The 26,116-nt window shown below is 45.0% G+C and overlaps 1 protein-coding gene across 1 annotated transcript in view; it reads right to left on the reverse strand.

Annotated features, from left to right (window-relative positions):
• Positions 1-6,126: 6,126 nt before the first annotated feature.
• The window catches only part of ST3GAL2 (ST3 beta-galactoside alpha-2,3-sialyltransferase 2), a 350,833-nt gene continuing 330,843 nt past the window's right edge, over positions 6,127-26,116 (reverse strand). Inside the window, exons 6-7 of the mRNA XM_086945276.1 lie at positions 13,376-13,495; positions 6,127-12,424 (exon numbers count right to left, since the gene is read on the reverse strand). Coding sequence (XP_086801402.1) covers positions 12,251-12,424; positions 13,376-13,495 — 294 coding nt within the window. The 3' untranslated portion in view covers positions 6,127-12,250. The remainder of the gene's footprint in view (positions 12,425-13,375; positions 13,496-26,116) is intronic.

A 26,116-nucleotide genomic window follows, 5' to 3' on the forward strand; every position in this document is an offset into this window, starting at 1 on the left:
TGCTATCTTCGCTGTCTTCGCCATCCCTAGACATGTGTTTCGGGTTTTCAACCCTCGTCAGCAGGGATAGGCAGTGTTCTGGGGTCGCCGATGGCTGCCAATATCTGCCAGGTATAGTACCACTCCGGCGCGTAGGTGCGGGATCCCAGGCACGTCAGCCCGCTGCTCAAGGGAGCTTTAAGTTACAAAAAGGGGGTGAGGTCGCACACTACTCACACACCGGCGGAAGTTGCCCCTAAGGACTCTGGTCATTGTAGTAGAGTGTTCGCGATGCATCATCTTTCGATCTTGCTATCTTCGCTGTCTTCGCCATCCCTGGACACGTGTTTCGGGTTTCCAACCCTCGTCAGCAGGGATAGGCAGTGTTCTGGGGTCGCCGATGGCTGCCAATATCTGCCAGGTATAGTACCACTCCGGCGCGTAGGTGCGGGATCCCAGGCACGTCAGCCCGCTGCTCATATATGTTTAAGAAAAAATAATGTTCGAAAGCAATAAAAAGCGTAATTTTTAGGTCATATGACCAAGCCTTTCATCATTAGAATAACAAAAGTAAAATGAACCAATGAAAAGTTTTATTAACAAGTCACATGACCTGTTATGCTTACGTTACGCGCTGCGCGCCGCGCCCCGGATCGCTTCCGGGAAGCTGCGCTTCGCGCACCGGAACACTTCTGGGTGCGCTAACGCAGCGTGTCATATAACGCATTACGCGACAACGTAGGTCCAGAATATAGTCAAAATGTCTCCACCAACCAGCGGTCGGAACACAACCCCTTTCAGCAGTCTAAAAAGTTCTGTTAAATGACAACAGAAGGGACAGGCAACAAGAACCATCAGTCTAAGAGGGGAGGGAAAGTTCTTCTCTACCGGGTCACGTTGGGGCGCTACCGGAACTGATCGAATTGGTAGTCTACAGTGTTTCTGGATGTTTCAGACTGAAGCTGGCGTCAGCATGAGAGCACCACCATCTCGTAGCTCAGTCGTGGCCATTCCACGAGCAATCATGGCAGCCGCTCCCCACCAGAAGCCTGCGGGAGTCGGGGCCCCCAAGACTTTTGTAGAATCTTCAAGGCTGAGGGGACGCTTTCGAGAATGGGGCCCAAGCCCTAGCAGACAGGCGTCCGAGTTCCAAGGTGTCCCAGGGTCATTTTAGTGGACCACGCCCAAATCTGAAGAGCCGGCCGCCATTTTGAGAGTCCTGTGGCAGCCGCCTATCGCTGCATCGCAAGAGCGGGAGCAACTCAACTACATGGTGAGCGAGACGCTGTAGTCGCAAGAGCGGGCGGTAAACATCTGAATGGCGGAAGAGGCACAGTGTAGCAAAAGCGGGCGGAATGGCAACTGAAACGGTAAAGGGGCGCCCCACTACAGCGTGTCTTCAGGTCAAACGGATTGTGGGACAAGGTCCAGAATGGAAGAGTCATCAAAAGGCAAAAAGTTCCGCCGGACCCCGGGAGCCGGCCGCCTATGTCGGGGGCGATCTTAGGCCACACCAGGGCAACACGACTTGGGGAGGGGGCAGGAGCCAAGCGCCCCCTCCCAGTCCGCGCCACCACACCGTATGTTGAAAATCTGAAGCCATCGTTCTACAAACTCTCAACCAGCCTTGGATGGAAAAATCTTGAAGAATGTACAAACTGAAAACCAGTTTTTGTCTGCATAGCATCAGCAGCAACGCTTGCTATCAGAGTGCATGAGTTTCATGCTCGATCGATTGAGCTAGCCGGATCAGGCAACAAAAAGTATAAAATAGTTATGTAAATAGTTATTTAATAAAATGTTTTACCCTGTTACTTTGCTGGTGTGTTGTATATATTTATAATATTTGCATAGAGTTTATCGTTATTTTGGGCGGGGTGGGTGGCGGAGCCGAGCTGTCTTGCAGCCATCATGGTGTGGAGCTCAGTTCATCTCACTAGTTTCGTATTTCTCATGAAGGGTTGTTCCTAATGTTTCTATTTTAGCGAGGTCAAAAAGAGATCCCATTAGTGGCCTACTGATTTTGCTCGATTACTTTTGTTTTTTTACACGATTTTTCACTATCTGCAAAGACTAAACAGAGTATTGCGACTCTGTGCTTGTTTGTAAATAGAGAATGAACCAAAGAGAATCAATTCTAAAACAGTAAATGCTTGGATAACAATCAATCAAATGGAGAGACAAGCAGGCACGACGGATTACAACGGGGGCAAAGGCCTGCGTTAACTACCCTTCACTATCTGCAAAGAGAGAGTACTACTAAGAGAAAGGGGGCAGCGTTCAAAGCACATCAGCGTGCATAAACACGAAAATGTTTTTACCTATCACGTACTTGACATTTGACAGCTTTTGATATTTGCTATTAAAAAACCATTGAAATTCACTGAAAAAACCATAGGTTATAGACCATATATAGTTAGGAATTAGCATTTACAAAACCTTGAAAATTCACTGAAAAAACCATTGGTTATAGACCATATATAGTTAGGGATTAGCATTTACAAAACCATAATTTACTCGCACAAAACCATAGAAATTCGCATATATAGTTAGTTGCAATAACTATATATCGCGCACCCGCAATCCACTGCTGATGATGTCACATATTACATCATTCATGACATGGTCAGTGACACTGATGACATCACTGATGACATCTCAAATGACATCACTGATGACATCACTGACATCTCAAATGTCATCACTATTATCTCAAATGACATCACAGAAAACATCACTGATGACATCAATCATGTGATAATACGATTAACCTCTTCAGACTCAAATATATCCTTAGATACACTCAGAGTAAACAGACACTCACAGACAGTCACTCATCCATGGAGTTACTCACACACCTAGTCAGTCATGCACTGAATCAATCACACCTCCATTTCTTCAACTATACAGTTATACACACCTTACTTATTCAAACATATTCTAACACATATTTACTCTCATATACAATCACTGATACAAGTTTTCAATGATCCATGCAGCCACTCACACATTCACTGGCTCTTATACACAGTAATTTATATATGTGAACTCTCACATGTACTGTGTTTTACATATGTACTTACTTTGACATGTAGCACTGAGATATCCATTCACTCACCAATACACTCATGCACACAGTCAACCACCCAGACAGCTGTTTCCACATGCAGTTTTGAACCCATACATCTAGTGAATCAACTGCTAACACATCTATGCACAGTCACACACCTCCCAGACACCCCCACACACACACACTCGTTCTCCCATACAAATACTTGGGCAACCAATCAATAACCCATATAGTTACTCATATAGGTACTGATTAACACATGCAGCATCTTACACAACAACAGACATACTGATGCACACATTCAGACAGTTTAGTCACTAACCAATGCACTCAGTGAGACACATTTAATCACTCTCTCATACAGTCAGTCCTGCACCTACTAAATCCTTCATCCAGACACTTATACATCCACTCATTCTTCAATATGTAAGACATATTTTAATGTTACAGAAACATACAGTCACTGGATGATGTCATCAGTGATGTCATCATCATGAGTCTGGCAATCCCAGAATGCACCGTGAGGGATCGCGCGCTACTAAGCGCTTGAAGCTGCACCTACTTAAGACAGCGGAAACTGCCTCACAAGACTGCATTGCCATATTCCCCTTGAAGAAAGTGCAGACAGCACTGAAACGCGTCGGGATGAAGAGAGAAGTAACGGAAACTGTACTACCCTGAATATGCAATAAATGAAGGCTTTCTCACCTGCCTGCTGCCGAGTGATCCTTTTGCTGCAGAGCCTTTGAAACATATATATATATATACACATATATATATATATATATACACACACACATACTAGCAGCCCGTCCCGAAGTTATCCGGGTATGAATTGCTGCTGGCCAATAGTATATTGTTTTGTAGGATTCCGTTTTGATAGCATTTCTTATCTCTGACAGGCCTGTGAAACGCTCCGATTCACAGTGCACTGCTGATGCACCTAAGAGTGCGCGTTCAGTAGTGTGTGAACTTGAGTTTCCCTACTTTATATTTCCTTGCAATATTATATAGCGCAAACTCGACTACATGGCATGAGCACAATTTACATTACAGAAGAACACATTCATTTGTGGTAGGCCCCGGGGGGAGAAAGCGATTTGCCTGGAATCACAGGATGTTGAGCTGATGCCGAGATTCTAACGTAGCTCCCCAGCTATAAAGTTCGCAATTTTAGAACTTGTGGCGGGAGGTGTGTCTAAAAGTGTATGACGGTGCTGGCCATCAATGAGAGAGACATGTGCATTTTTCAAATCGGTGGTGAAAAAATATGAGTATGTGGCTGGAGATGTGGGCCGCCGTGCCACCAATGCACTTACCTGGGGAGGGTAAACACCCATTATTCCGCAACTTTCTTTCCTCATACCATCACTCTGCATAATTTCATTACAAAAGTACATTGACTCCGCAATGCCATTATAACGCATGGCATTACATTTTATATGCTTTTACCACACATACAGGGGTATTTTTAGGGTTCAGGGCTAGGTTTGGGTTTTGGGGTACAAGGGTATTTTAAGGGTTCAGGGCTAGGTTTGGGTTTTGGGGTACAGGGGTATTTTTAGGGTTCAGGGCTAGGTTTGGGGTTTGGGGTACAGGGGTATATTAGGGTTCAGGGCTAGGTTTGGGTTTTGGGGTACAGGAGTATTTTTAGGGTTCAGGGCTAGGTTTGGGGGTACAGGGGTATATTAGGGTTCAGGGCTAGGTTTGGGGTACAGGGGTATTTTAAGGGTTCAGGGCTAGGTTTGGGGGTACAGGGGTATTTTAGGGTTCAGGGGTAGGTTTGGGTTTTGGAGTACAGGGGTATTTTGAGGGTTCAGGTGCAGGTTTGGGTTTTGAGGTACAGGGGTATTTATAGGGTTCAGGGCTAGGTTTGGGTTTTGGGGTACAGGGGTATTTTTAGGGCTCATGGATAGGTTTGGGTTTTGGGGACAGGGTATATTTATAGGGTTAAGATGGGTTAGTGTTTAATGGTGTTGGGGTATTTTAAGGAGTAAGGGTGGGTTATGATGATGGGGTACAGGGGAATTTAAAGGGAGCAGGGTGGACACCCGGAGCTGGAATGTACAGAAGATGGGAAGAAAAAACAATGAAATAATGGGTACAACGCTCACTTTTTTTTCCGTAATCCCACGCCCCGCACACGCCCACAGCACACGATATGAGACATGGCATGAAGGCGGAACGTACCACACGCCCCCAGAGTTTGTCACGCTCCCAGCACACGCCCACAGCACAACGCAGACGCCCACAAGGGACTACTTTGCTGGCACGGTTCTTTTACCTTTTAAATATATATGGTGGGCGTCTGCATTGCCTATGTCCTTCTGCTGCAACTGCCCTATATATATATATATATACATACATATATATATATATATACACACACACACACACACACACACACACACACACACATATACATTCACACACACACTTGACACAGAGCACTTTTTTGTGTCGTATTTTGCTCCAAGGTGAATTGGTAGCCTTAATTAAATTGCATTTTATACAAATAGAAGATAGGTTGACTTTATTGACCTGCCTGCTAACATTTATTGTAGTTAGTAAGTTGTTTGCTATCTCCATCCAGTGTTCGGTTGAGTAGTTAGTGAACTACTGTTTTGTATTATTATTTCATTTTATGAGCTAAAATGCAAAAAAAGAATGGAGTTGAAATTCATGTGTAATTAACGCTTCAAAGCTATATAAAGCGTGACAATTGGGTGCAGTTTTGGAATGTAAAGCAGTCCTTTGTGCACAGCACTGGAAGCATTTCCTAAGGAGCAAACAGCTTAAAGCATGATTTAAGGGAAGTGTACTCCTCTGAAACTCATTATAATTTTTTTAAGGAGTAGTGACAAACAACTTCACTTTCAAGACAGACGTAAAAGAAATTGCTGTTTTCATCAATATTAGTGCTCACAGTGGAAACAGCAAACTGCTGCAGTTATCAGAATAACTAAACTGTTATGAAAATGTATTTTTGTTCTAGGATGATGTGCAAATTATTTGCATCCGTGATTGATGGGAACACCCCGCAAAGTCCTTAGGGGAAAAACATCAATGCCAAAAAATTTAACAGGTAACATCATTTTATTTTAAACAACAAACATTTTGTCTTCAATTATTTATAACATATAACATAACAGATATTGGAATATTACAATAAGTGTGTATAATACTGAAAAAGAATTCCCCATACAAGTCAACCCCAAATATGAAAATAGCATCAGTCCTGAATTCCCCCCATGAGGGGCGGGTGTCAGTGATAATCCACATGTACGGGACGGGAATTCCTGAAAGAAGTGCAGACTGAACCAACTAACAAACAGGGGGTGAGGAAGTAATCCTGAAATCCCCACATAGTGGGGAGCCGCAGTCGAGAAATCCCCAACACAGGGGGAGCCTCAGTCCAGAAATCCCCAACATAGGGAATGATTATTAGTCCAAAATTTTCCAAACAAAGCGTGTCAGTCTAGAAATCCCAAAAGGGGGAGTGCGCCAGTCTGAAAAGCCCAAACAATAACAACCATTAGTCCTGAAATAGCCACACAGGAGATGATCAGAGCTGAAAACCTAAACAAGACCGCATTAAGCCCTCGGTCAGAAAACAGTGGCAAAACTCTGAAATAAGGGACATGCTTCAATTCCAAAATTTCCTCTCAAGTGATGGGCATCAGTCCTTAAAAGCGCCACACAGGTATCTGTTCAGAACTCCCTACACAAGGAACATAATCAGTCCTGAAATCCACTGAAAGGGGAGTCATGATCAGTCTCGAAATAGCTAGAATGCACAGAACTAACCTTTGAAATACAACTGAACCTTGGATAAGTACTGTAAGGTGCAGAGACTAGACAGGGAAGATCTCTGCGATTCAGGGTCAGATTGTGAGAATGATACACTCAAACTACACGGGCACGCATGGGAGTAGCCCACATGGAGCAGGTTCTCTGGCAAATCCTAAACCAAACAAAAACCATATACAAATTATGAGCCATGTGGCTAAAGTAGAAAATAAACTTTAGGCCAAAATCAAGCCCAATATAGTTAAGTGGCATACCCTCGGCCTCCTTTAATATCGCATCATCACTCCATGTCTAAGCAACATATCATTTTGCTTTATACATCAGAATGAGCACACAGGTGTAACTTCATGCAATTGACAAAACAGATTTTGAATCAACACCATGTGCGCCTGTAGTTATGCTAAAGTAGGCAATGGGCCTGTCAACTCAAAGTCCCCAAGCCAAAACATTTCAGAACTCCTCTCACATGGAGTTAGAGAAAAGAGATATGGTGGCCATTCCACCATTAAAATCTAATACTGTATCAGGTAATAAAGCGGGATGACGGTGGAAGGGCTTTATTTTGTTAAGAGTCCAATGGTTCAGATCACAAAAATGGACACTTTTTGATCCTTCTGCTTTCCACTTCAACGACAGTCGGATGTTTATCACAGATCAGATTCACAGAATCCACTGTCTTTTTGGAGTCACTTGTAGGCACAAACCCTTCTAGGTCGCAGTTCTAAGTCGTACTTTGAGGTAATGACATCCGAAGAGACATTTCCACACTCTTTTAAGGGGCCCTTGCCTACAGCAGCAGGCTAAGCCTTTACTGCATTTATGGTCTCACAATTGGGTGCATTTCTGCACACATTATGATGACTGCCATTCATTAGTGTTTAAGTAATGATGACAGTACAAAACATCTTCCACATCTGTGACGGGTTAAGTCTCCAAACTGAATAATTGGATAAGGAGAACTGTATTAAAAAATCTCTGGTTTTGCAATTTTCCCCATTGATACAAAAACAACTGCACTCTGGAGTGAGATTGATTCACCTTTGGTAATGGCATGATGGGAGTACCTGCCCAGGAATCAATCCCATTCATGAAGAATGAGCCATAAAAGACCATCAGCTTTCCAGGAGAGGTGTTCCTGCTCCTTCAAAGGGAACCACCTGGAAAGCAGTTTATTAGCTTTACACTCAAGAAACCACAACATTTGTCATAAAGAGTAGTCAATGCTAGTGTAGACTTGAGTGTCAGAGTACCCCGTGACTGAAATATTGACAGTGTTCATAGCAATATGCCCGCCACACCGCCTAACATAACCCCTCCACTTAGCCCACTCATTTGGGCAACCCCTGGGCCTGCACATCTACAGCACTCCTGCAACAGTGCCAGGTCTAGGCTGTGCCTTCTGTGCAAATAAGTAGGTTGCCTGGCTCCCTTCCTGCAACTGCCTCATACCAAATAATGGACTCCCTTACACTATACTGGGAGGACTCATGATACTGTAGGAAGAGCACACCATGTCTTCTACTGCTAGATTATTACCAGAGGAAGGGACTGGCCGCCTTTAGACCCAAGCCCATCCTAACCTAAAGGATATGAAATCTTCAACAGTCTGGGCAGGTTTAAATAAAGGCCCAGGGAAGCCAACATAGGCCTAGCTTTTGAAGGCACTTACACTCCGGCAGTAGATCTAGAGCTGTGTAGAACAGTTAGGCAGTGATACAACAGATTTAAAAGAGCAGATGATGCACACCAGCACTTTCTGGTTTCAGCTATACGCCTACACATGTTTCCATACCACTTCGAATGCTGGACTATTCCGGGCACACAGTTGGCTAGAAACGAAAATCAGAATTACTTTCAAGTGCTGATTTCCTATACCCATTTGACAGAAAAGAAGGACAATTTCAAAGAAAGAGAAAATAACTGGGCAATGGTCGACAAAACCCACTCAAATGTGCTGTTCTACAAGGAAGGCTAAAACAAACACCCATAGCATGGGGGAAAACTCTCCCAAAACTAATCAACTAGGACAGTCTGTCATGGAGCAAAAGACACGGGGATGTGGCCTGTACATGCCCTATAATATCAGGGGACCTCATGTTGGGTGTGGGCATTTTAGCATCCCAGCTACAGAGAAATAAGCCTCAAATGGACAAAAACTGGGAAATACCGAAATACACCCTGTCCCTAGCATGCACTGGCAACACTAAACTACTAAAAACCTCTTAAAATAGAGGTTTCAGACCATTCCAATTTCAGGCTTGACACAATCCCAATACAGTGTCACACACAGCTTGTCACAGAGAAACTAACATATATCACTAGTGGCATGGGACACACATGGGTTGGACTTCCCATCAGTGCCTACACCATTGGATTTGACATACAAGTGCCTTATTGCAGCAGGTTTGCAGCTCATTCTATGGTAGAAAGCAGGACTCTTCAGTCAGTCTCCCAAGGACTCAGACCCTTAGTCAGCTCCAGTGTCCTATATGGACATGATGGCCTCAGTCTGCACTAGTTTCAGACATGGAGAGGGGTGTCACAGACTACAGTGGATTTTGGAACTACACAGGTGAGTGCTTTCGTAGCGCAGAGGATTCTTGTCCGGATGAATATGTCAGGCCTGGAAGAGTCAGGAGGCTCTTTCAGTCGGTGTCTGGGATTTGTGATGAGGGAAGACATAATATATGAAGGCAGCTTCCCATATTACCAACAAAGTAATGAAGTTTCTGCCCGCGTTCCTGAAATAGACGAGCGCTGCACAATTTCAAACTCTAGAATGGTAACTAATAATACTGTAATTCAACATATCCAGACCATGAATAAGGTGAATGATACCCACCTCCCAAGGCGCACGTCCTGAGACAGAGACTACCTTGGGCTTCAAAAGCCAATACTGTCACAGAGCCTCTAATACTGCCTGGTTCTTGAGTAATTGTTCTAGGAAATATTGCAGTCAAAGACCTCGACAAACTAAATCATCAAATGAGTAAATAAAAAACGAAATTCCACTTCCTCCTCACTTTCACTGCTTGTTGGGACCTCCCATGTCTCCCGTCTTTTCCTGCAGAGTCCGTCATTTTACCACCTACGCCTCTCCAACGCTTAACACCACCGACAGCTGGAGATGAGGTGGAAACCCCAGGAACGAAACCACAAATTCAGTGCTAATCAAAGTACAGCATGAAACATAATACTGAAATGCTTATAAAAGTAATACAAAAAGCTTCAGGCTTCATCCCGCCCGGATTGTCTGTGGGGAGGGTCCCTCCAAAAGGAGGAGACATTATATACAGGTTCTGAACGAGTTGCTAATGCAGTTGAGCTGCCCTCATGCTGATGTGGGTTCCCCTTTCTCCACATATGCACGACTGGATACAAAACATGTACTTAGAGGTAGGGAACTGAAGCGAGCGTCTGGAATCATGTATACATCGGCTGCTTCATTGGTAGCCGTGAGTAGCTTGCTGGGCTGGGCAAGGGGGCGTTCCATTTGGATGAGAAATGGCAGGAAATGCACATTCCTTAATACTCCAGTTCTGGTTCACCTCCCAGGATGAACACACTGGTCCTTTGGGGAAATATACAGTGACCACTTCCGATAAAATGTTCTCATACAGAATACCCCTGGACACCAGTATTCAATAAAGAGAGACATCAAGCACCTGGCGAAGTCCTTCCGGGGTTACCTGTGGACCAGATTGGGTAGAGTGCTTGCTCGCTTTGCCAATCCACGGCCACTACATTCACCAGAGTTTAATATATCATGGTAGCAATTTCTCCAGCATTTTCACATGCTATGACCCCTTGTGGACAATCCCTTAATTGCCAATTAAATAATATTTTGAGAATACAAGGGCACATCTGCCAAAACCACTCACAATCTGCAACTGTTCAGGTTTTCCTCCGACTAAAGCGATCAAATGAGTTCAGCGTCACAAAGGAGATTCATGAAGGTATCCTACACCGACACCGATCCTGCCTACCTAAAGGTTCTGGACCCTTAACGGTGTGCTTCAATCCCCATACATTTTCCCTATTGGTAATTGTCCTTTTGCTTTATTAGCATGCTTGGTTTCGCAACAGTGGAATTGGCACAAAAATAAAACGTACACAAAAAAAGATCACTTCATTTTGGCAATTCATGGACGTGGTACAGAGATTGTCAGAGAAAGTCCATAGTAGCAATATCCTCTGTACCGACAGGGTATCAGGACACACAGATGCATATGCTCTTAAGGGAACATGCCCCACTGTGCTAAAAATCCCCACAAACTGACCCCCGCTATGATTTTAGTCAGGTGAAGACAATAGCATCACCTTTCTCCCTACTTACAAAAAATCAAAAGGAATGCCACCTCTTCCAAAGTGACCAAACATTGGAATCTGAGGTTGGGAGTTAGTTGCAGAACATTCTAAGAAACCATCTAGGGGCCTGAAGTTGGCAGAGGGGTAAATGCTCAGAAATACTTGTGAAACCACCTTTTTTTTTACTTTTTACAGTTAGGGCACTTTCCTGCTTCACTGGAAAAACAGGGGTGGTCCCTTCTTCCACTGCAGGGAAGCAGCTTATGACTATTTGCAGGTATGGCTCAGTCTGCTTTACATCCAATGGTCGCAGAAGATCCATAGGGCAACCAACTTCAACTCACCACTGAGGTAGGGCGGTTTCTCTGATGGTGTGCGGAGTAGCTTACCACAGGACACCCTCAAGGAGCTTGACAGAGATTGTACACGCCAGGGTGCTGTTAATAATAGGGGAGCGATTGTAAACAGCAAACAAAAAAATTATAACCAGCAAGAACTTAGGACATCTTTTACTCCCTATGCTGTGCACCGCTAGGTTGGATTGAGAAATCTACATCTTCTCCCCAATAGTGTTGCTGCAATTAAATGATGCACTCTGAACAGTGCAAAGCTGCTCTTGGAGTGCACTTGCTCAGTAAGTTTAAAAACCATGCAGCTCCTGTGTTGCCTTGTGAATATAAGGAGCTAAGGAGAGGAAGGTAAAAAAAAAATGTAAGTTGGTGCCCCCAAAAATGTTTCAAGAAACAGCATTTGGCTTAAACCCCTTACCAGGGTAGTGGTTATATTGTTCTTTTCTCAAACTTTACTTGTCCGCTCACTTAGTCTGGCTTTCCCCTCCCTCAAAAAATAAATTGCACAGAGTGGGTGTATTTTCGGGCCCGCTCATTTGTTCCATAAGAGGGTCAAAGGCTCAAGCAGGGTGTCGGGTCCAGTAATGATTGATTGCAAGTGACCCCAAACCACTGACTGCTGATTGGTTTTCAGGTTGACTTATTATCTGCTCCCTTTGCTGTGGAGCAGAATCTCCAGCCTGTGCAGTGTGTATGCTACACACAGGGTTAAGTGTGGTGTGTCCTGCAGGTTTCATTTGCCTGGATAAACATTGATTTTGCCTGACATGGCCAGTTGGTTGATGATCTGGGCCTCAAAATCCGCGTCATGGACCCCAGTCTTCCTGAATTCGCCAGCATAGCGATTGTTTTCCCAGTAGTGGTGCCAGTTCCCCCGGCTGTCTGCGCCGAAGCCGTAAACATTCACCTGAGAAACACAGAGAAGATCAAAAATCAAGCTAGAATGTGAACTGAAATACAGACAAATACTGAAAGTACAAGGGGAGTGTGATTTGGAGAGAGACATGCTGTGAAGCAACAAGAGTCAAACCCATGACCAGCGTCACACCACCATAGTTAAAGCATAAGAAGCGCCTTGAAGCATGAGATGTTTGGGTAGACAGTGCCTCAAGGTCATGGTGCAGCTATAAGCGCGGTGTTTGCTGAAGAATGTGTGATAAACTGTGAAGCACAGTAGCCGCCGACACAAACAAAAGGTGGTGTCGTGGGTGTAGTGGTTGTGGAGGGAGTGCTTGCGAGGGGGAGCCCTTGGGCGATTAATAATATTTTTTTTTCAAAAAGACTAACTTATGCTGCTGGCCACCTCGCACCGCGGGGTTCCTCTGCTTCCTGATCCCAGCAGACACTGGGACAGCATCAGAGACTCCTTGTGCAATTCCCACGCTGCTCTCATCCTATGACAGCAGCACAGGGATTGGCCTGAATGGGCTGGATTAACGCTTGCTCAGGCACAGGGAGTCTGTGCTGTTTCTCCACCCCGACTGTGCAATACAGCCTAAGTTGGAGAAACCTAACTAAGCATGTCTGTTTGGCCAGCCTGAGACAGTAGCGCAAACAGACATGTGCACTTAAAAGTGCACATCTACCACTCCTCCTCCACCTCCCATGGCCCTGCCCCCCACCTTCCCTCCCTGCACACGCTGGCTCAGACCCAGCAGCTGAAAAATAAAACCGTAAAATATCGTTTTACTTTTCAGCTGCTGGCTCTGAGCCAGTGGGGCCACACTCCTTCGCCATGGCGGAGGAGCCGCCGCTAGTGAAGTGGGGCAGAATCTCAAGTGACTAAAGCATGCTCTCTGCGTTTCCCGGTCACTTGTGCAGTTTGACGTGTTAAATCGTCCTGTCAACAGTCTCTCACCTCATCACAAACATGGAGGGCAAAGAAGAGCACAAGCATTCCTGTGGATGGATACCGGCCGTGGTGCTCCGTCCACCGGTCGTGGATGTACTTGAAGAAGGCAGGATTATAAATTTGCACCTGAGGGATGAGAAAAAAAAAAAAGAAGAGAAGGTTAGGCAGTAGAAATAGAGCCACTAGATTTTAGGGAGGTGAGGACAGAAGGGGAAGTGTGTTGAGAGAGGAGATCGGACAGCTGTACCTTCTCAATCTGCTTGAAAACAAGAGAAGCACCCAATGTGGTTCAGCCCTGCCTCCTTATTTTCTTATCCTTCACACACAAAAAACAGTTACAACTGTATGTCATATGCACACAGCAAGCAATGGGAAAAACATACAGTCACACTGGAACAAGCAAAACGGACTACACCGATTCTCCTGCACACCTCCTTCCCTAACCACAGAGCTGAAAAGCACCTCAGGGTATCCATGCCATTGGTCCCTGAAGTCATGAAAATAAAGACCAACATGATTTCTTCTGTGCAGACTCATCTAAATCCAACATCGGCACATCATCCTACCAACATGCATCTTAGTAGCCTTTCCCTGTGTTTGCAACACACTAACCTTCAGTATACCTCAATGCTCAAGTCCTGTTAACTGGCAACAGTGTCCTGTGATGCTAACAGCAGAGCTCAAATTGTAAAAGAAGAAGTGCCAGGGCCCAAACGTTTGCTCAGAAGTCCACGGCTGTCACTGTCGGATGTTGGGGGTGCCAAATACCAAACCTGCATAGTCTTGATTCCACCTCATGTCCCACTGGTCCACTTCCAGACCCTCCCTGCCTCTTTATCTCACTCTTTCATCATCATCTTTTACATCCCTGCTTTCTTGGTGACTTTTTCCCCATCTTTCTAGTGCCAGTCGCTGAATGAAAGCCGGTGGGCCCCACCTGCAACCACCAGCTCAAAATAAGCACAGGCTACTAGGATGTGCGTTTTCCTAAGGCAAGATTAATCAGCACATCCATAGAGGTAAACAAGCATTTACAATGCAATAGGTCTCGCAGCATTAAAGTTTGAGTTATTGGCATTGTGTAGGACAATGCCAATAGTTATAACTTTTGCAAATGTGACACCTATAGCATTTGTAATGCAATATGAGTTGTATTTACGTAACTTAGATGTATGTTTTGTTACATAATGCGAAGCACCAGAAAAGCCATTAGGTCTTGCCTATTACTTACAGTGCCTTTATGTTTCCATCCATGCTCTCTTATGCATCTGTACATTGTGCCCCATTCTTGAACACATATGCCAGGAACATGAAGTCCATGTGATGCAGAAGCACAGGAGTAGAAGCAATGACCTCAAGAACGAAAGCACTACTTCCCATAAAGGAGAGCAGATCCACCTAAAGTCTTCAGTGTTTAGAATACACAAGCTCTTTGGTTTACCCATTTGAGTGAACATTAGACTCGTTAATGAGTCCTTTATTCTATTGCAAGACTGCGAAAAATCACAGAAAGAGCTGAGCAAGAGCAGAGACAGGAAGGGGTCTTACTTGGTTGGCTCGAAGAGCACAAGCCGAGTCATTCAAAGATTCACAATGTAAATTGTGCAGCCAACAGCATAAGCACAATAGAGGTTATTTTAAGTTACAAATAGGTTAGTTCATGAATGCTTATGTTTCTCTTCAGTACAATGGATTATATATCTCTGCACTGACATTTGTTAAAATACTTTTTTAAACAAACGTTTTACCACCTTCCACAAACCGACAGAACAGCAATGAGCGAACTAAGAGATGGTAATTTACAACGTATAGCTGGGCAATATCATTGGTCATGTGGAGAGACATTAGTGTCTATTAAACCATATGTGGGCATTTTGGGTAGCATTCATCCTGAACTAAATTTCTTTAAGGTGGTCCCATATTTGACAGTTAAGTAAAATGATTTGCACATTATCGGGCAGCGTGATCAAATGATGAAGCAGAGATCTGAACCAAATGTTCCTGGTTATATATAGAATTAATTCAACCACTGGCTGAACATCCCCTTCTCTGCCCCTTTACTCCCAACGGATAATGTTCTGTGTTAAATTATTATTCGATTCAAAAGACGTATACAAATGTTAAAACTACTTTCTTCCTCAATGTAAGACCAGGGAGGAGGCTATTTTTAAATTAATGGCACGCCTTTCCTTTCACTGCATGAAAAGTGCAGAGGGCCACCACCTCAATGACAGCATTTGCACTGATTATTAAATCAACAGGACCGACTCAGTCCCCACGGGTTTTCAATGGGACGCTTGTGAACTGCAGCTCACACACAGCAAAAACGCACCTTTTTAGATTTTGAACCATCAACGGTCAAGTGGCTTCAATTTTCTTCTTAACTTTTAATATTGCAATAGGGAGGTGCAGAAATAGCTCTATTTTGGCTCGCAAGTGCCTATGGGACTAGGGCCAAGCCAGAGCCAGTCATTTAGCCTGAATCTTGCTTGGCTTGCAGATTGTTACAGACACAGTCCCACGCCTGCCTATCTTAAGATACAAGTAGTCCTGTAAAATAGTGTCAAATAATCCAACAGTCATACATGTGCTTATGACAGCCACAGCTGGAGGGGGCATAGGAGGCTTGTAGCCGACAGGCTCCCACGATGGAGTCCAAGAAATAAGCCTGTGCGATCTACATTTAGAGATATTCGACCTGATCTACTCTACAGGCGCAACACTTTCTGCACAATTATGAGGTGTGTGTGTGGGGGGGGGGGGGGGGGGGAGAGGTACTGCATATGCACCACCACCTACAGCATAATTTGCAGATTCCAACAAAAAAAACATTGAGTACAATTTCAAACAGATCAAAAGAGACTAAAAACACAGCAACGCATCGTTAGTTGCTGCATTCAGGCGTTAACATGGGAACAATAAAGTGAATCTTTTTCCTTGAAAGTGTAAACTTCTGGGACAAAAATCGCGAAATAATGGTGCCACCTTATGCCAACATAATTTGCCATTTCTTGCCACAGAATTTGGTCGTCCATTTCTGCGCAATTCCACTGGCTATGAAACTACTTTATGAATGTACAAAGTAAAGAATATTTGGCTAATTTAAAAGTTCGATAGCAGTAAACGACACTTCAAGAACCGTCATTATTACTTTGGCTTGTTTTAAAAGACCCAGCTGTCTTCTATCCCGCTACCATTCAAAAACAACCTGACGCTCTGTTGGTTAAGCACCACCAAACGCTGTAGCTAAATTACTGAACCTGCCTGGCCGCTTGCGACACCATACCCAAAAAAAAACGACAACATTGCTGCGCTTTTATTAATGGTCATGAGCCATCAATATTCTAGGAAAAGGTTGATAATAGGGGGTAAATAACAACGTCTTCTATTTTAAAAATGATATAGAAAAAGTGGAAAACACGAACAAAGCACCCAAGCACTAAAGAAAGAAGCCACAATGGCCAAAGCAAGCACTACCGTAGAATGTGCACCGATTCATGGTAAATAAAAGTAGTGAGCCCTTCCAGAATGTTTCACAAAAGTCTAGTAAGCTCTGTATAAATCTAGCTCAATACGATGCATAATAAAAGCATGGCAATTCAAGGCTACTAAAAAGGACATATACAATGAATAAATTAAATCTATTTAAAGCGAATGCCCTCTCAAAACCTACAGCCTTCACACTAGACATGTATTTAACATTTTCCTCTTAGTGACCGTACCTGAGCTGCGGGGTCTGCCTATTTCGAGCTGGAACCAGGAATCGCTTTACGAACTTGACAGCCAGGTGTAGAACGCAACTAAAGTTCTGTTTTTTTCGGGTTGAGCCATATGAGAAGTATAGGGGTGACGGGGTGAGGACGTTTTAACGAAACAAGACGCAAGTGCTCCGTTTTTCAATGGAGGCGAGTAAATATTTCTCGTGAGCTTTAAAACATCTTTCAAGAAATTCGTAGGCAGCGTGTATATATTTGCGTCATCGCCCTGTAATGTTACCTGTGCATTTCAGTTTTTAATTTAGTTGCAGGAATTTGATCACATACACCTGAGTGATGTGGGAGACTCCCTCTTTTTTGTGGCAAAAAAAGTTTCTACAACTTATATAGGGATTTCTACTTAAAGCTGCCTTCAGTCCAACGCTAGGTAGTGAGGAAGTTAAAGTCCCCCTATTTCTTCCTGGAAAATCGTCCTCTTAGCTGCTTCCAAATGATAAACAAGACGTGCGCATGCAAAAACGAAACCTGTGGTGGGGCGGGACGTCCGTCTTTTGCCAGAAGCCCGCGCCCACGAAGTGCCTGGCCAGCGAAGCAGTGGAGACGCGGGGCTCCCATGGCCGAGGGAGAGCCCGCGCCGATGCTGCAGAAGTCCGGAGTGGGGATAAGTGGGCTTAGTTGTAGGGGGAGGGGGGGGGGGGGGGGCGGCGGGGGGTCTTGGTGCGCGTGTGTGTGCGCGCATGTGCCTGCACGCATGTGCCTGCGTGTATGTGCGTGCGCGTCTGCGTGTGTGTGTGTGTCTGTGTACGTATGTCTGGTTGTACCTGTCTGTTTGTGTGTGCGCGTCCATATCCAGTGTGTGTGTGTGTGTGAACAAGCTGCCGGAATCGGAGCGCGTGTTCATGCGCGCGACCTGATCCGATTCCGGCAGGCTGCGTGCGCGTGCCAGTCTCTTGTCCTCTCCTCTTTAGTCCTTGAAAGCAGAAACGATCACTATATGCTCGCTTTGCCTATATGCCTAATGGGGCCTAATGGGGAATTGGGGCCTGGGCATGTTCTCTGTGTAGGCGGTAATGAAGCCTGCATGGAGAACAGGGAAAGTGCACTTGACTGTTTTGGGTGGCCCTACAGGGCTGGCTAAACAGTCATGTGCAGTTAGGAGTAGGCAGAGCACCAACCTTCCCTGCTTCAAGAGCAGAGCTGCCCCGCCCACCCGCAAAGGAGCACGAAGAATAAAACGATAACTCAAAATTATCATCATCTTATGTTTATACTTTACACTGCTTAAAAGCAGTGGGGCGATGCTCCTCCACTATAGAGGAGGAGCTGCCACTTTCATAATCCTGCTGTCCACCATCCTCTCCGTGTTTTGCTTCCTTCTTCTCCATTCTTTTCCTTATAATAAATGTAACCTCATCTGTATTATAAACTTGCACCATCTCATTTCCATAAACGAATCCTAATTCTCTGCAAGTCATAAAAAAATAATTTTACTTAAACAAAATAATTAATCCTTTAAGTAAAACCTTCCACATCACATGCTCTATCAAGAAAAACACTTTATTAAATAATTCTTAATAAAAAAATACTGCAGAAAGAACTCTTCTGGTAAACCATAATAATACACCCCCAACCCATGCAAACCATAAGCCAGGATGGTAGAGTCTTTAATATAATCACGATTCTCTATGCAATAAATCTATGAAAATCGACATTTTGTGGCAAGACAGGAGGCTAACATTATGCATGCTCAAAGCCTTCAAAAAACCTTTCTTGCAACATGCTCAATAGGTTTGAAATAAACATTTCTGAAAACCTCTGCATTAGACCAATCTGCCGCTTTGAACATCTCATCCAAACTTCCACCATTCACATAGGCTTTATTAGCCATAGCATCCCTAACAGAGTGTGCTGTAAAATATTTCAAATTTACACCTGCCTCCTTCATAACTGACCTTACCCAGCTAGCAATAGTCGGTGAAGAAATTCCCTTATAAGCTTTTACATAAGGATCAGTAACTGGTCTACTCCATCCCCTCTATACTCAAAACCCTGCTTTCATATTCCTACAGACATTTGACAATACACAGTTTTGGACAAGCATTAAACATAGGATAAAAAACTGACAGACATAATCTTAGTTATTTTCCGGATTTCAAACATCACCCTCTGAAGTTGATAAAATCTTGAACTAACATTCAATGCACTAACATCTGACACTCTCCTGAAATTAAACCATGCATAACAAAGTTGGCAACTTCCAAGACTATTCTCTCAACCACAAAAACCTATTTTTAGGCCAACTCTAGAACAACTTAAAAACCAAACATCCAAAATGGTATTATACCTTGCCTTAGGGGGTCTTTTCAAGCGGATGTATGACGTTACAACGCATGCTTTAACCAAGCATTCCTTTACAACGCGGTTTTTACAACGCATGCCTTTACAACGCATAGTGCTTTGGGGCGCTGGATAGTGAATAGTTTAATTTACTATTCCAACTCCAGTCCCCGTGGATAGTAGGGAAGGTGTTGGATAGTAAATTAAACCTATTCCCTATCCTAGAGCGCCCCCCAGCGCAAGGCGTTGTAATGGTTTGCGTTGTAAAAGTTGCGTCGTAAAGGCACTGCGTGGTAAAAGTTGCGTTGTAAAGGATGTTTACCCTTTCAAGCTAATCCCTTTTATTACTCTAAACACCACCTTCTACCAATCGACATACCCTGTACTAACACATGCCCAGCAGAAATTGCTGATCTGTAACAATGAATTGTTCTATATGACAATCCCATTTCAAACAAATCTGAAAAAAATGACACCATCATCTCATCAGCCTCCACCGGATCGAAATACCTTGCCATGCACCAAGGTAACCAAACGAACGATGCACCCCTATATCTCTTTCAAGCCCCCGGTGCCCAAGACTCACAGAGTAACACCGAAGCCGCTCCCGAAAGTTCTGTGAAAATTTTGGATCCCCTGATGTTTTTACAAACTAGACGTTTGAGAAAACCTTCTTCCAGCAAAGGATGCTCTATCTCTTCAAGCCTTACCAACATTCCTCTGTAAGCTCTTTTCAAAAAAGGCTTTTCCATCACAGTCTCCAATATTGAAGTAATCACAAATGAGAATTTCAAAAAGGAGCCACCAACAGTATCTGACAGACCTGTCTCCGCACCTGTATCAACAACACCCTCTGTATTATAGTAAATGGAGGGAATGCATATCCGTTTTTCTCCTTCCAATTCTGAGTGAATGCATCCACAGCTTTGGCCCCCGGATTCGGTCTCTAACTGAAATTATCCTTCAACTGATGTGTCAATCTGGAGGCAAACAGACCTACCTCCATTGGACCTAACAAGCTCTGAATCTCCTGAAAAACCATTCTGTCCAGCATACAATCGCTGAAATCTACCAAATTCCTTAAATACCAATCCGCTACAACATTCTGCTAGCCTGGCAGATACTGAGCCTGTAAAGCAATCCTGTTTTCCAGACAAAATTCGCAAATGTGTTTTGCTATCTCCGTCAACTTCTTTGATATGATTCCACTCAACTTGTTTATATAAGTGACTGCTGTTATATTGTCCATTCTGAGATGAACTGAACTCCCTTGGAATAGTGACTTGAAACTTGGCAAAGCAAAACTTCCTGCTTTCACCTCTAAATGATGTATATGCTCCATCCTTCACCTGTTTCCTGTGTTGAGCAGGTTGCTCTCAAACCAGAGTTGCTCGCATCTGTCTCCAATACAAAATCTGGCCTTGTACCCAAACTTGCTCTCTAATTCCAGGCTCCCGCATTTTTCAACCACCAAATTAAGTGGTATACATGAACTTTCCACCTGAACTGAAGCCATCTCGGACTCCCCTCTGACATGGAAATTGTAAAGTATGCATCTTTCAGATCCAACTTTAGCAACCAATCTGAATATGATTCCGTCCCTTGTCTTTCTTCTCTACTAGAAATAACATACTCAGAAAACTTATCTGACTTCCCTCTACTTCTATAATTGCTCCTTTCTGTAGCATACATTCTATCAATTTCATGATCACGTTTTGTTCCTCTTTGTTGAAACACAACTCTCTTGGTTCCTGTCACTGTACAGGGACAGAATTGAACTTCATTATGTAACCCGTAACAGCCTCCAACACCCACAGATCGTTTGTTGTCCTTTTCCATGTTTCTACAAAATGTCTCAGCCTTCCACCCACCTTTCCTTGGGTAAAACTAAGCTGCTGTTTGTCAGCATGAGATAGGAGAGCCCTTGTTGTTTGCTCCGTAATCGCCATGGGAGGAAAAGAGGAGCTGCTTTAGGCTACAACTCGCGCACCCGCTTCGCGGGTGCCGCTTCGCAGGTGCCGCTTCGAGGAGAGAGACCCTACCTATGTTCCTGTTGCTGCCTGGGTCTTGGGGGCGAGCGGGACAAGTGGTTCGGGCGCTGAACGCTAGCAGGGACTCGGAGTACCAGGAGTCCTTGCTCGACCCACAACACCTGGTCCCGCGTCCGGCTGCCAGCCCCGCCCACGGGCACCTGCACGCATTTAATCTCCTTCAGCGCCTGCTCTGCGGGAGCTGCTGTTTGCCAGCAGGAGATAGGAGAGCCCTTGTTGTTTGCTCCGTAATCGCCGTGGGAGGAAAGGAGAAGCTGCTTTAGGCTACAACTCGCCGCCCCCGCTTCGCTTGTGCCGCATTCAAGGAGAGAGACCCTATTTATTTATATTTTATTTATTTATATTTAATTTTATAGAGCACACAGCTACCCGGAGGTTTCCCGGCGCTAAACCAGTGAGGAAAGTGTACAGTAGCAAAACTAAAGATCAAAAAGCCATGTTTTGACATCTCTTCGGAATTTTAGATAGTTGGATTCAATCCGAATAGATAAAGGGAGAGAGTTCCACAAGGATGGGGCCAAAAAAGCAAAAGATCGACCTCCCATTCTGGCTCTCTTCGTCCTGGGGATCAGAAGTTTATGTTGACTGGATGAACGAAGAGTGCGGGAAGGAAGGTACGGATGAATAAGAGATTTCAAATACTGGGGGGCCTTGCCAGTGTTAATTTTACGTACAAGACAAAGAGCCTTGAATTTACAACGATTGTTAATGCTTAGCCAGTGAAGACTACGACGGTGCAGGGAAGTGGAGGATTTATAAGGTAGTTTACACAGGAGACGGACTGTCATGTTCTGAACCGTTTGTAATTTCAGAATAACCTCTTTGCCCGCTCCCAGAAAGAGAACATTACCATAGTCCAGGCGAGATGTTATTAACGCCTGGACTACGGTTTTCTGGGTTTCCAGACGAAGCATCCAGGTGATTTTCCTCAACCATTTGAGGATGGTTATACAAATGGAGGAGACTCTCACGGCATGTTGTCTCATGGACAGCTGGTCATCGAATATTATTCCCAAGTTACGGGCAGTTTTCGAAGGGTTGGGAGGGGTGACCATTTGAACAGGCCAGTGAGAGGGTCCCCATAAGGCAGGATTGTTGCCAAATAGGAGGAGTTCGGTTTTCCCTCCGTTCAGTTTTAACTTATTGTTATACATCCAAGAGGCAATATTGTTGAGACCATGACAGAGGGATGATGTAGTGGAAAGATGACTGGTGGAGAGAGAGAAGATGATCTGTGTGTCATCGGCATATGAAAATATGGAGAGCCCTGCCTGCTCCGCAATAGCCGCCACGGGTCTGACATACAAGTTAAAAAGGAGGGGGCTCAGGATGGAGCCTTGAGGGACACCATATGCAGATGTATGAATTTTAGACGTCGAGATAGCCGAAAAGACTTGAAACGTCCGATCGGACAGGAAACTGATGAGCCATTCAAGGGCGGAATGAGTGATGCCAGATGTTTTTAAAGTGTTAATCAGAATGGGGTGGGAGACCGTATCAAATGCGGCACTTAAATCTAATAGAATAAGTGCCACGGTCTCCCCTCTGTCCACCAGATGACGAATGGTTTCAGAGACTCCCAGCAGAGTGGATTCTGTGGAAAAACCAGAACGAAAACCAGATTGTGAAGGGTGTAAGATATTATGAGATTCGATATGGCTAGTAAGTTGTTTATTTATATGTTTTTCCAGAATCTTAGAATAGACTGGAAGAAGGGAAATTGGTCGGAAGTTGGCGGGGTTACTTGGATCAGCATTGGCCTTTTTCAGCAATGGTACGACCATCGCATGTTTCCAGGAGTTGGGGACCTTAGCCTCCCTAAGGGATGTATTCAATAGTTCCACTATGAGCTTTAGGGAGGGTGGGTCAAGAGTGAGCAAGATTTGAGGAGGGAAAGGATCCAGAGGGGAACCAAATTTAATGCTTTTCACTAAGTTATGTAGTGTGGAAGGGGTCCCAGACCCTACCTGTGTTCCTGTTGCTGCCTGGGTCTGGGGGCCAGCGGGACAAGTGGTTTGTGCGCTGAACGCTAGCAGGGACTCGGAGTACCAGGAGTCCCTGCTCGACCCACAACACCTGGTCCCGTGTCCGGCTGCCAGCCCCGCCCACAGGCACCTACACGTGATATAAAACTGACTCAGGCACCCGCTGCGCAGGAGCGCGCAGAAGCGTCCCGGAAGAGGCCCGGGACAAGGGCGGGACCGTCTGTGGCCATCCGAGGCCAAATGAGGCTGGGCTGGGCCCCTTCTCTGACATTTTCGGCTTCATTTGTTCAGTAGTTGCTCTTATTCCATATACAGCGTGAGTCATGACTACCAAGTTAAATGGCGTAGGGTTGAAACAAGGGGTTGGGGGAAGTTTTGCTGGCACTATGGATGCCTTTTTGGTTAAAGCAGGAAACATGCTTCAGCAGGAAATAGTCTTAACTGAGAAAAGGCTCTCATTAGGAGTCTATGATGCCCAAAAAAGATCTTCCATGCAGCAGCGGTGCGTCCATTGGGGCGTAGGGGCGTAGCCCCACAAGCCCATGGACGACGCTGCTCGGCTGCTGCAAGAACACACACTGACTGATGAAACATTAGTGAAAGTCGTGCGTGCGCCGCTGGGAATCCGGGAAGCACCCGAGTAATCTGGGAGACAGGGAGAGCGCTGCTGGCAGGGGGGCTGGTCTGGACTGCTGCGCAGCTTGAGTGACAGTCCGCTTGACGCAACCACTCAGCTGCAGCAGCAGACAGCCAGGCCAGCCAAGGTATCTAGCGCAAGTGATGCTTGGGGCAGAAACTAGCCCGAGCATGCGCATGAAAGGTCCCCCATAGAGAGTGACCAGGGGGGGTGCTCGTTTAACCTGCCCGCAGCCCCCGGCTTTACAGAGGCGACACAGGGCGGGCAGTCAGTAAGCCCCCCTAGCCAATCCTGGCGCTGCTTGCAGCGCCAGGATTTGCCGGTCACAGCGCAGCAGGGCAGGGCAATCCATTATTGGATGCCGCGCGTGGGTGGTGACACACACACTGCATAATGGCCAATCACTGTGTGTGACTTCATGTAGTCATACAGTGATTGGCCATTTTGCGGCACTGCAGACTTACGTCAGATCATCTACTCGCCACCATTCTCGCCTCGTGTGGACCGTGTGCATGAAGGACTCCTTCCCTGTGAAGGGTGAGTGGTTTGACTGTCACGGTGCACAATTTTAGGCGAAGTTGTGTTTTAGCGACCGGTATTTCAAACATTGTGAAAATGAATGTGTCCCACCCTGTGTAAGGTAACGTGTGCTCAAAAGCGCTCCAATACCTTCGGGTCGAGTTCGCGCTATATAAATCTGCAAGAGAGAAAAATAAAAAACCCTGAGGGTAAAGCATGATGTAGCTCTGCGCTTTCTGCTTGCTAGAGACTTGGGCCCCTTCCGTGTGACAGAGCACTGTTGTGTCCGGTGGCCGATGCATCCATGCAGGCCTTTATTTAACACGTACGGGAGTAATTTCGGCCAAGGTATTGTGTGACTGTGACGCATTTGTGTTTGTGGTGTAATAAAGGTGTAGTTGGCCCTGAAAGAAGCAATTACATTTCATAGAAAGTGCCGGGATTGTAGGAAGCCAGTGATCATAGTAAGTGCCTTCGGTCAAATTGGAAGTGCCAGTGATCCGATGATCATAGGAAGGGCTGATGATTATAGGAAGGCGGTAATCATATGAAGAGCCGATCATATTAGGATGTGCCCGTGAGTTAATGATCATAGGAATTGCTGATGATCATGGGAAGTGCTGATGATTATAGGAAAGCAGTGAACATAGGAAACGCAAGTGGTCATAGGTTGTGCCGGTGATTCAATGTTCGTAAGAAGTGCTGATGATCATAGGAAGTGCCGATGATCAATTGCCAGTGTCTTAGAAAGTGCTGGTGTTGTGTGAGAGCGAGAATAGTAGATAGGTAAAGATGAAGGCTAAAAAGAGAAGGATTGAGGACAGCGGCAGTGAGGTATAGAATGAGAGAAAGTTAGTGTTCAGTATCATGAGGAAGAAAAGAGACAGAAGCTGGAAAGAAAGAGGGGCAGGAAGAGAAACCTAGAGAGGGAGTTTAGAGGATAGAGTGTTGGGTGAATAAGGAGAGCACTGGAGAACGAGAGCTTGTACGTGGGGGTAGGTGGAGAAAGGGGAGCCCGAAACTAACTGGATTTATGTGTTTGAGAGGTGTGTCCAGATGTAAAGGGAGCTTCCCCTGGTCCCTGGTTGTGCAGTGTGATTTTATCTCACTGCTCTAAGTCCACCACTTCTGATCGGGCTTTTCTCTTAAATACACATGTGCATTCTGTGACAACAAAGTTATCGATTAGAGAAAATAAACGAATGAGGTATGCGTAGGCAACACTAGCCCAGCCTTGAGCCTCTAAAGCGGTTGATAAGTTATGCATTATTGTACTCTCAGGTTCTAACTGCAGAGAACACCCTTTGTTCATGAAATTAACTCAGATTAATTTTCCGCCCCACAATGATGGTTTGGAGCGGAAGTTAACAACTGTTTGTGGTTGACTGCACGTGGACAATATGGCTATCAGCACGTGCCTACCCACTCCCAATCTTACCTATCACAAGCAGGCCCATGGGCCCACTGTCCCAGTGAGCGTCATGCCACTGCCTCACGCGCTC

This window comes from Lissotriton vulgaris, chromosome 12, assembly GCF_964263255.1.
Source record: "Lissotriton vulgaris chromosome 12, aLisVul1.2, whole genome shotgun sequence".
Taxonomy (NCBI): domain Eukaryota; kingdom Metazoa; phylum Chordata; class Amphibia; order Caudata; family Salamandridae; genus Lissotriton; species Lissotriton vulgaris.